Source organism: Monopterus albus, unplaced genomic scaffold (genome assembly GCF_001952655.1).
Source record: "Monopterus albus unplaced genomic scaffold, M_albus_1.0 scaffold98.1, whole genome shotgun sequence".
Taxonomy (NCBI): Eukaryota; Metazoa; Chordata; class Actinopteri; order Synbranchiformes; family Synbranchidae; genus Monopterus; species Monopterus albus.
Window position 1 is genome coordinate 3,155,151 of NW_018127978.1, and position 11,986 is coordinate 3,167,136.

The following is an 11,986-nucleotide window of genomic DNA, read 5'->3' on the forward strand; positions in this document are numbered from 1 at the left end:
AAACAGAGTGATGTGGTGTATGCAATTAAGTGCAGTCAGGAGTGCAACGACTTGTACATTGGTGAAACGAAGCAGCCGCTTCACAAACGCATGGCTCAACACAGGAGGGCCAACTCCAGTGGACCAGAGTCAGCAGTCCACCTCCACCAGAAGGAGAAAGGACACTCTTTTGAGGACAGTGAAGTCCAGATCCTCGCCAGAGAACATCGCTGGTTTGAGAGAGGTGTTAAGGAAGCTATTTTCGTAAAAATAGAACACCCCTCACTAAATAGGGGTGGTGGACTAAGACATAACTTGTCTTCCATCTACAACTCGGTTTTGAGATCTCTGCCCAAACATGCCCACCAGGACAATAGGCGTCGGCTGACAGGGGAGGATCCAAAGACAGGTAACGACCCTCACTGATACTGGGCTGGGCTGTAACGACTCAGTCGTTAATGGACATTGTTGGCCTTCTAAGGACTGAAACCACACCGAGGGGGATAAATATCTCCGACTCAACACCAGTCAGTCAGAACTGATGAAGCCTCTTGGATGAGAGGTGAAACGTCTTCAATCTAGAATTCCAAGTCCAGTTGATTTCCAAGGTTATTTCGGTTGCGGCTAAATTGGAGTGTATCTACATGGTATTAATGATTACATTAATGATGACACCAATATGAGCACATTGTGAGGAGTTGAGGTGAGCTGCTTCATTCATGTTTCCTGCTCGTGAGTTTCCATTGTTTTTTGGTTAGCCATGCTGCTAATGTAGCCTACTCTACCTTAGCACCAATTCTACCACCAGCATGGCTGCATTGATAGATAAAAACAGTTTAACATCCAGTACTAACAAAAAATCATGGCGTGTTGTTATGGTGCATTAACTGTGGCCCAAATTTGACAGTGAATCACAGTGAATGCTCATACTTATTCTCCTGGGCCAACACATTCTGCTGATTGGTCAACACAGCACCTTTGCCAAATGATGCCACCATCGGACGCGGTGAAAACTGAACTAGATCCAACGTTTTCACTGCACAGGGCTGCACCCTCTGTTATACTGGTGGTGGGTGTGGTGAATGAAATCTCCCATAGAAAAGAATGGAGACATCTGCATTTTGTCACACTTTTCAAACTCAATCTGAATATGACCTTACTGCTGAAGCGACCCTGCCACAAACACACTGTGGTGAAATAGTATAGCACTTTGAGGTGCCAGAACAGAACAAGCATTGGTACCAAATTGCGGTATACTTTCCAGAGAGCATAACACATCAAGTCACAGTAAATAAAATGTGTGACAGTCCAAAATACTTTCCTACCACTGATGTGTGTGTTACCTTGAGGAGAGGCAGCACCTCCGTTCTGTTTGAGACTGAAGGGGGAAGGTGGTTCAGCTGCAGTCAGAGGGCTATTCTCACTGGTCAGCTCCACGCCGCTGTCATTCTCTGACAGGCCCTCACCTGGAGGTGTGTCTCCATTCACTGCAGCCTGAGAATAGAAGCAAAATAATGTCAGGAAAGTGTCCCGTACATTTTAGCCTGATCTGACCAGATGAACAAACAGGCCTTTTATTGTTATAAAGCTGCACCAATTATCATTATGTTGGGGAAGCTACTTAGCTTTGCAAGCTACCAATTATTTCACACTGGAAGAAGTTGAACTAAGCAAAGTTGTCAGCAAACTTGCTATGTACATTTGATACAAAAGTAAAACTAAATATAAAGTAATACAAAAGCCACATACTAGCAAAAAATGCCACACAATTAAGCTTATTATCTGACACTTAAATCTGTCCTAATTAAAACTGTTGCTGGGAATGTTATATTATTGTTGTAAACAAATATGGATTTTATATTATCTGACTACAGCCAAAAGATATTGAGAAAAATAGTTAACTTGCACCTTTTTAGATCATTTGACTAACTTGCTCACTGATCTAAAAACAGGACTATTGTCTCACTTGTCAGTTTTGTAACATCTTACTTTGACAAGCTTAACAACTACTCAGAGCAGAATCTCTTGTTTATACAACACATGAGCAGCCTCTCAAAGTTTTTATCCAAAACTGGCACCGAAGAAGTCCTTTTCACCTGCTGCATGGTAAAAAAAATTAATAAAAAATTTAAGTCCTTTGCTTTTATGGCCCAAAGCTGTTTGGGGTTTCAGTAGTTAACTACACAAAAATGGCAAGAAAATAATTTTACTGTAATCACCATGCAAATATACTGTAAATGTAGCTGAAATACCAATAACCTACTGCAAAATGTTCACTACTGTTTAGCTGATATGAGGAGCAGGAAGGGCAGTGAGAAAGATGGAAAGGGAGGACTAAGATATGAAAGAAGGCAGAGGAAGGGAAAGAAGAGAGGAATGAAAGCAAGGTGAGAAGAGAAGTGATGAAAACAGAAGCTTTCATTTCACTTAATTTTACTAAAGTGTGCTCTGTACTGTCTGTGCTTGTTTAATTATATTGTGCAATTGTTCTTATTTGCTTTTTAATAGAGATGCTATATGTGAGGAGATAGTTAAAGCACATGTCCAAGAGTAAAAGTACTGGTCACTTTCTGCATAGACAATACTGGGTAACTCAGATGGAGCACTGCAAGGTTTAGATGGACATTAAACAGTAGTCATGAGTACAAAGAAGGAACATCTGTGTTAATATTTAGCCCTTTAATCAAAGCTTGAAGATACAAGCATTTATATATAAAAACATGAGGCAAGAAGTTAAATATGACTCCCAGGATGTATTTAAGCAATCCAAACAGCAAGCTTAAAAATTGCTTGCAAGGCTTATGGACATACTGCTGGAAAACGGAGCATAAAATCTGCATCTTCAATGATTTCCCTTCCAAATTCTGGGACAATTTGAGTTTTTCAGATTAATGATTTCTTATCAATAAGAACGGTGGCCAAGACACGTGGATTTTGTAGAATTAAGAGCTACGGGACAAACATGGAAAAAAATAAACGTTACTTCTCACAAACAAAGCTGAAATAATTCCAACTGCAAACAATAACATATAGCACTGTTACACTGTGCCACAGACTCCTGTGCTTCCTCCTTAAGAATTTGGATTAACTCAGATTTGGGTCCAAATTCATACCTGATCCAGAGACAAACACCTGCCAACCACCCCAGGCTGAGGATGATGATGACAGTGTGCTTCATGTGTTGGCTGCACACTGTACAGAGACGCATATGTCAAAGGCAACATTCCAAAAGCTTCAGACAAAGACTATCTGTCCATTGTGCATTCCAACCATAATATTCCTGACAAATTAACACGAGATTCTGGCTGTACTGGTATGATGCATCCCAATAAATCATTACACATTGTTGTCATATTCACATTCTGTTAGCAGCATGTACAAAAGGAGCAAACACGGTGCAGTCAGGACATGTTGAATCATGGCTCGGAGTGCTGAACATCCTAAAGCTCCTAATCTCCAAAACTGCTTAGCCAGAAACTTTTGATATTTTTCCAGCTGGATCACTTGTTTCCAAAAACCTCTCCAATAAGTTCCATTATCTGTGTGCTGGCATATTGTGCTAGCTGGCATGCAGGTATTGTATACTGTATACTGTTTCTGCAACACTGACATTAGCTATTAGCAATATTCATCATTGGATAACTAATATTTTTAAATGTTCTGCACATGAAATGACATCTGACACAAAGAATTTTGTTCAAGCCAGGGCTTGCAAGGAGATCTCCACTGAATATGAAAAGCATGACTAACATAACAAACACAAAATTGTCAAATGTTTTGTGTTGACCACACAAAAGGTAGTAAAATAAAGCTGTTGTTGTTAAGACAAATGACTTTAAACTTAAAGTTCCTGGGCATGACTATCCTCTGCAACATGAAGCCAAACCCTCCCTTCAATCTGGGCATTGTTTTTATAAATGAAACACATTCTTGCCCTGCTCATGTCAATGTCACAGAAAATGTACAAAGAGTACAAAATCAAACATTAACCTTGAGATGGAGCCAATATATTTGATATATTAACATGTTGAAGAAAGTCCGGCATGCCTGCATGTCCAGCAGCACCTGAAGTAAAGCATCTGACTCATCACAAATGCTTTAGAAACAATACATGAACAACACAGCAGACAATGAATCAATTAGGCATTAGCTACCAGTGCCAGTGAGTCACTTGTGTAAAATGAGCGGACTGTTTGCCAGAAAGATCAGTGAGGTAAGAGGGATCAGATCATGGCCTGAAAGTGGGCAGGAAACATTTTACCCCTGTTTCTCTTTGCAGTGCTTCATCTCTCACCTCATCTGGGTTAAAGGAAAACTGCCATGTGCACTTCTATGGCACCATGCTAATCTCAGTTGTTTAAACTAGCAACATCTCACTTAAAGTAGTGATTCCACCTAATCTGGCCTTCTGGCCGCTTAGATTGAAAAATCTAAGATATGCAGACAGTAATATATTTAGACAACACCTAGAGAGATTGGTTTATGGCAATAGTTATTTCATGTATTTACTGCACATTCAGTGATTATCTCTGTATACAGTAATGTCATACAAGTAGTGTTTGTCACTCTTACACTGGATTTAGATTATCTACTGAAACAGAAGGATTCACAGGAAAAGACTCTCTAGCACTGTAGCACTTCAGTAAATCTAAACAGGTAGCTGCCCAAACAATATTTGCTGTAGTTTTAAACAAGTGTCACCAAGCCAAAATGACTAAAATCTTTAAGATCACAGCTTTAAACCTTCCAACCCCAAGTTAAATGATCATATCGCTGGCCATGCACCCGTAAGTGATAAGAAAACAGACTCTAAATCATATTGTCATGGTTTGGGACTATGCTTCCTGATTTGTGTTCTGTTTTCCCCGTCTCTCCATTCTGCCACATTCAAGATTCAAGATTCAAAGTGTTTATTGGCATATGCACAGTATGGAAACGCATTTCCCTGCACAATGAAATTCTTACTTTGCTGTCCACCCTGAGTGCCAAACAACACGTCAAACAAGATCACCGTAATTAGCCATTATTCCACTCACCTGCCGCTCATTACCTCCCGGTCCTGTCACATACTGTATATATAAACAACATTTCTGTTCTTCGCTGGATCATTCTCGCTTCCTTGTCCTCGTGTCCCCACGCTCTGAGTTTTCACTCCTCAATGTTTCTCGTCCCCTCGTTGTCCCTCTCTGTTTCTTCACTCACGTTTACGTGTCCTGAGTTTCGTTCCTACTACCTTCGTTTCTACCAGGCTTGTTCTCCGAGTTTGCTCCACGGTTGTTTCTACATCTCTCGGTTGCTCTGCCCCTTTTTGTTTGCCTCATGCATTTAGGCATTTTGTGTTCTTTCCTCGTCTTTGGTTTTCCGTGTTTTCTGTCAGCTATGCAGTGTACTTACCTGACTGCTAGCTACACTGTGTACTTATCTGACTGTCAGCTATACTGTGCATTTACCTGACTGCCAGTTACTCCTTACCTACCCACCCTGGTCCTTTGTTTCCTGCCTGCTCTCCGCACGCTCTGGTCCTCCTGTTACCTGCCATCACCAGTCACCTACCTGCACGTCCCAATCCTATGGTCCTCCTGTTACCTGCCATCTTCCTGCCTACCCTAGTCCTCTGCCCCTCCTGGCCTCTGCTGCTTCCCCGGTCCCCTTGGTTCCTCGCCCAACCTAGCCTCCATTACCTGCTGCACTTCCTACCAGCCCCCGTGCCTACTCAACTTTTTGCCACACAGCATAGTTTGTAATTTATGTAAAAAACTTTTTGCTATAGTTACTCCTGCTCTGATTCCTGAGTCTGCATCTGGGGTCCAATCACGCGCAACCTTACACATAGACTGTATATAAAGATGGACAGTCAAGTATACAAAAGTGAAGCCAAAATATTGTGACTACAAGGCCAGATATCTTTGTGACACACTTTGAAAGATTCTGCGCAGCTGCAACCAGACATGGATACACAGTGTCAGGCTGCCAATCAAACCTCTCAAATCATCTGAAATAAACCCTCTTTTAATATCATAAAATAACTTATTTAAACAAAACTTAGCAGAATTCTGGTTAAGATGTGTTTAGCCAAGCATAAACTGGAGGGAACTTCTAATGTTCCTTCCTCAACATCAGAACAATACACGTAACAGCTTCAAAGCGTTCTCATTTACACGTTTTAGCTTTAGCTAACAGGTTTGACAGCAAACCTGTCCTATAAAGACATTACTTGTACCACTGCTGTCAATATCATTTGGTCAAGAAACACATCCTGTTGCTACTGTAACTGCCATCACTGCTGATGTATGATGTCACAGTGTCAGTATACTCAGCCAGATCTGTAGCTGCAGCCTCAAAGACAGTCAGGCATGTGCAGTCAAAGCAGCCCTGTAGCTTTGGTTTTGCCTCTTCAGTCCATCTTCTCACTGTTTTGACCACAGGCTTTGCTGGAAAAACCAGCAAGAATAAGCTCGATTCTGAAAGTACCTAACCGAAGAAATCCCACCCTTTCATTCTGACTTCCCTCCAAAGTCACTCCTCCAGAACCCAACACACACTGGCTGACTACTCTTTTTTTGCAGCGTCCAACTTCTTTTTAATTGCAACTTTATTGAATACGATGTTACTTGGCTTGTGTATTGAGTGCACGGGCAGAGTAGGAAGTTAGGTTCACAGGCAAGTAGGCCGCCCAATGGTTTTGCTTGGGATGAGTAAAATGATTGATCAGGTGTTTTTCAGCCCCACTGCTGCCACAGGCGATGGATCTTTAAGTTGTCAATGCATTTAATGTATTCATTGCCATCAGGATGAAAAGAGAATTTCAAGATATGCAACACAAAATGCTTCTGAAAAGAACTGCCAGCCCTACCTTGAACTGCTGAACAGAAGCTAAAGCTTCATGCTCCTCCTCTCATTCCACTTTAAACCAACCTTCTTGTATTGCCCTCAATTATTATTTTCTCTTTGCAACTCATTTTGGAACTCAGTCTACTTCCCTCTCGCTTTCTCCCTCTTTTTCTGTCTTTGTCTGACCAGATCTGTTTTTGTCAAAGCATGAAGACATCAGAAACCTATTGAAAATGTTGTGATAAATAAGTGCATACAATTTACAGCTTTTGTTGTGAAAACAAAAAAGCACACAAGTTTGTTTTGTGATATTTATGGTCACAAGCTTCCTTCATACAGTATCTTGACTTAGCACTTACAGTATCCATTCATCTCTGTGCTCAACTATTGAAGAAGAAGCAGCAGCTTTATTTTATTGTGACAGGTACAATGAAATTTTGTTTGGAGCCGAGGTGCCGCCATCATGGGTAACTTGGGGGGTTTAGTGTCTTGCTCAAGGACACTTCGGCATGTGGACTACAGGCACAAAGATTCAAACCTTCAACCTTCTAGTTGGGAGATGACTGCGCTACCCACTGCACCACTGTCGCCAGTTAACTCTAAGGTCTCTAACTGCATACAACTCTGTGTGAGTGTTAAGGCTGTGAGGAAAGCCTTGCGCTGTGCATTTTTAACCAATACAATGCCAACTCATTCCATACTAGGCACCAGTCTGCCCTTAGGCGCTCCAGTAGTGCTGTCAAACCATCTTAGCAAAGCGACGGTGTCGAGCAGTTGTTTCCCAACCAGAAGGTTGAAGGTTCGCCTCTCGGTGCCTGCAGTCCAAATGTCAAAGTAGGCAAGACACTGAACCCCCCAAGTAGCGTGTATGCATGCATGCAGCGGAGAGGAGATTATATTTTTTACCAGCATTTGTTAGTTTGTTCACAGCATAACTCAAAAAGTTATGAATGGAAGTGGATGATTTTTTTTTCTTTTTGCTGAAACTCAGCTGATTCAGTAAGTGTCAACAGATTTGACACTTCTTCAAAGTTACTGAGCGAGATAAAACTCCCATTACTGAATTGTTTTTGGAACCACCAGGATTCCTCCTAGAGTTGAAAAGAAGGGCCTTGGTCATGGAGGAGACCAAAGGTTCCAGAAGTACGACCATCTCAGCAACACTCCTTCAGTCGGGCCTTTATGGTAAAATGGCTACATGGAAGTCAATCTGAGTAAAAGACTGGGTTGAGACTAGGGCAACCTTTCAACTTAAAGCAAAAATACAGCTGGCTGAATACTTCCTTCTGTATCTTCATTTTTTTTTCTTCAGATAAATGAATGTCATTTGTTTTGATTCATGTCAATACCTGTCTTATATGTAGAAGTTTGTTTCCCTATCAGTTTAAATCAATATAATCAGTAACTATCTGCCCTGCAATATTTGACAGCTAGCAAATAAACATGAGCCAGAAGCACCATGAGCAGGAAGTCTGTTGGCAGACATTCATAAAGTGTCTACTACATTACACTACAAAGATAAGGAGCTTAACACGAGCCAACACACCTGACATTACAGAAGTGTATATTTGTGTCTGAACCTGACCGAGAGTGCAGTGGCCAAACCCAACTGAATTTAACTAGAAGCATCATAGCCACTCATCATTTTAATTTTTAACAGCACTTTAAAGTCTAAAGAAGAAGCATGAATTCATGTAGTACAACCCAAACCCAACAGGAGCTGTCAGTACCCAAGGGTTCCGAGAGAACGTTAGAAATCATGTCAAGCCTATATTGCATATAGTAAATTACTGATTTATACTTAGGATGTATGCTGTGCTCACACATGCTGTATGTCTTTCCTGTTTTTTATATCTCAGTAACTCATTAAAGACGTTGTAGAATGTGGAATGGGGTCATAAACAGCTCTGTGCTTCAGGTTCTGCTGGAAAGAAGATGGATGTGATAGCTGCTCACCTGGCTGTCATTCACACTGCACCAGAGTCTGGGTTTGTGTCAAATACTGACCATATCAGCTACTGGTTACTGAGGGGATGACTGCCTTCTGCTGACATGTCTGCTTTTCTTAGAGAGAGGTGGGACAAAATGAATTCGTGAAATGACAAAACAACCGTCCACAAGTTCCATTTGGTACCTGTTCTGGTACATGATATCACATGATCTTAGTCACATGATAGAAATGAAGATGTTCAAAATTCCAGTTTTACTTTGCACTTTAAGGTTGGTTAAAAACTGATCTTTAAGTTCAAGTGGCATGATCAAAAGCAGTGATTAAGAAGAATTATTAAGGACATTTTCCTTTATGTTGGTGCACAGGACTACCCACTGGCTTCTGGCTTCTCTTGGTTTAACAGATAGGGCAATGTAACTTATGAAAACTATTTGAACCCCGAGCACAAGATCGTGTCACTTCAGTGTATGATCTGAGAAGCAATAAGGCTGTTGTTAGGCTGTCTAAACTTGAAGTCAGCACCTCCAGACTCCATATCACACATGATAAGGTAGGAGCCAAACACGTTAGCATGGAGACTAGAAAACAATAAACATCCATCCATCCATTGTTTATATCACTCATCCTGATTAGGGTCATGGGGAGGCTGGAGCCAGTCCCAGCTCACACTGGATGAGAGGTGGGATCCACCCTGGACAGATCCCTGTCAGGTTTGCCCAGCTCGTGTAGACAAACAACCACTCACATGGGTGATTTAGAGTCACTAGTCAACCTAAGCTGCATGTCTTTGGACTGTGGGAAAGGTCTGGGGTTGAACCTGGAACCTGGACACCACTAACCACTGCCCCGCTGTGCCGCCCAACTAGTAACTCAAGTTATAAAATAAATGTAGTGAAGTAAAAAGTACATTTGCACCTAAAATGTAGTGAAGTATGAAGTAACACAAAATGAAAACACTCAAAGTACGAATACCTCAGAATTGTTCTTAAGTAACTGTACTTAGTTACTTTCCGCCGCTGGTGGCAGTAACACTGCAGAGTGAAGTCACACACAGAGCAGATGCAGCTCTGGGAAGAGGGCCAGCAGACAACACAGTTACACCAGGGACAAAGACAAAAGCGTCTCCTACATATTTGCTGCTGGCACGTCACCGCTGCGTAATTCAAAATCCAAAGATCTTTTAATTAGCCCCAGAGAGAAACTGCTTTGCCTTGTTACAGCATGGAAAAGAAAGGAAAACGGGAATGAACCCTAGCAACACGCCAGTCTATCACAGGTTTGGCATGTAGACAAACAACCACACACACTCACACTCACTCTTATGGGCAATTTAGAGTCACCAGTCAACCTAAGCTGCATGTCTTTAGACTGTGGGAGGAAGCTGGAGTACCTGGAGAGAACCCACACAGGTACAGGGAGAACATGCAAACTCCACACAGAAAGGCACCGGGGCTTGAACCTGGAACCTTCTTGCTGTGAGGTGACAGTGCTAACTACTGCACCCAAACAATAAACAGAAAAGCGGAATTAAAGTTTTGACAATGAGAAGAAAATGAAGACAAGTGGGGGAATAAAGGGAAGGAGAGGAGCAAAAGAGAAATAGCAGATGGTGAGAGCGCAAAGTAGAGAGAGGTAAAGAAAAGCAGATGGTGGAGAAATATCCAGTCTCAGTGATATACGAGACCAAGAAAGAGGAAGAAGTAATAACGGATGACGAGTCACACTAAGTGTGTGTGTGTGTGTGTGTGTTGTGGGTAAATGTAAAACTGAGTAAAAGTGTGTGTGCCAATTATGAAAGTGTTTGCAGAGTGTGTGAATCAAAAGGATGTGTGTGTGTGTGTGCGTGTGTGTGTGGGTGGGTGGCTGTGTCTTTTCTCCTCTATATATGAAGTAAATCCCTTTTTGGTCTTATAAAGATGCTAATGTTCTAATATATTTCATCTTTCAAAGAATCCTTCTTTCTTGCCTCCTTTCTTCTTTCCTATCTTTGTGCTTGTGCTCCCTGTGTCCTTCATTGCCTCTTCTCACTCCTCCTTCTCCATCCTTCCATCTATCACCCATCTTCTATTTCCTGTTTCTGTAGATCTAGCTATTTGTGCATGTATGTGTGCACACGTGTGTGTGTGTGTGTATGTGTGTATGTGTGTATGAGCGTACCACACAAGTATACACCCTTACAGCCAATATGCATTCTCAATTAGACTCATATAACATGCTGGCACTCTTGCCTGGGCATCTGCCTTGGCGTTGATACTCACATTCTTTTAAACTACAGCTGGCCTGGAGAAATGTGTGTGGGGAGTGGCTCTGTGTGTTAGTGTGGTGAATGTGTGTGTTAATGAGAAGGCAGTTTTTTTGTTTAGTTTAGTTTTTGGTTTTTTATATATTTGACTTTAAATCCTTTATTTCCTTACACACAGACAAAAACTGTGTGTGTGTGTGTGTGTGTGTGTGTGTGTGTGTGTGTGTGTGTAAACAGTGGGACTTACAGTGGCAGTCATGTTGTTGCTTTCCTCCATGATAACAGCAGAGTATTTATTGGAAGGCATCGCTGTCACAGTCGACTGGTCTAATGGCTGTCCTGACTCCTTTTCAAACCTGGATAAGACACAAGCCAGGAAGATAAAATGAAATAAAATTTAAAAACTCTTTAAGTCTTTGTCACTGTTGCAATGATGAAAAGTAGGTTTACATTTTTCTCTCTTGCTCTTTTCTTGTCACCTTTCTAGAAATAAATCTAACCAAATTTAACAACATATTAAGGAGGATTTGTCTGGCTATGAGATTATTAGCAATGTCTTAACAGATCAAAGGAGAAATAAATGGGATCAACTGCCAGTGGATAACTGCATTTAGTTATTTTAACTGTCAGTTATTTTTCCAGAAAACACATCACCTACTGCTTTTAGCAAGTGCAATAGTGGCTACTTATTAGGCACAACATATGGCTTAAATATAAAATTGATTAAATTGAGATGATACTCCTGAATGTTTTCATTTAAAGAAAACAGAAATTAAAATTCTTTATGCAGAAACACAACATGCAACAGATGCTAGTTGACCACAGCTTAATCCAGAAGAAAAGCAGGACTTTGGCTCTAGAACCACAGAGCAAACCTACCGACACTGGACAATTCTTAAAACCACGACATTTTCATTGATGACAATTTTCAGATTCAATAGTAGTATGTTTAAAATGTTTTGTCTTTCTACAGTTTGTCAAAT

General features: G+C 41.2%; 1 protein-coding gene across 2 annotated transcripts in view; it reads right to left on the reverse strand.

The window, feature by feature from the left end:
- The window catches only part of LOC109965303 (DNA (cytosine-5)-methyltransferase 3B-like), a 65,442-nt gene that overhangs the window by 40,308 nt on the left and 13,148 nt on the right, over positions 1-11,986 (reverse strand). For both annotated transcript variants that reach the window (XM_020609207.1, XM_020609208.1), the window contains exons 2-3: positions 11,251-11,359; positions 1,323-1,473 (exon numbers count right to left, since the gene is read on the reverse strand). In XM_020609207.1, the coding sequence (XP_020464863.1) occupies positions 1,323-1,473; positions 11,251-11,359 (260 nt within the window). The remainder of the gene's footprint in view (positions 1-1,322; positions 1,474-11,250; positions 11,360-11,986) is intronic.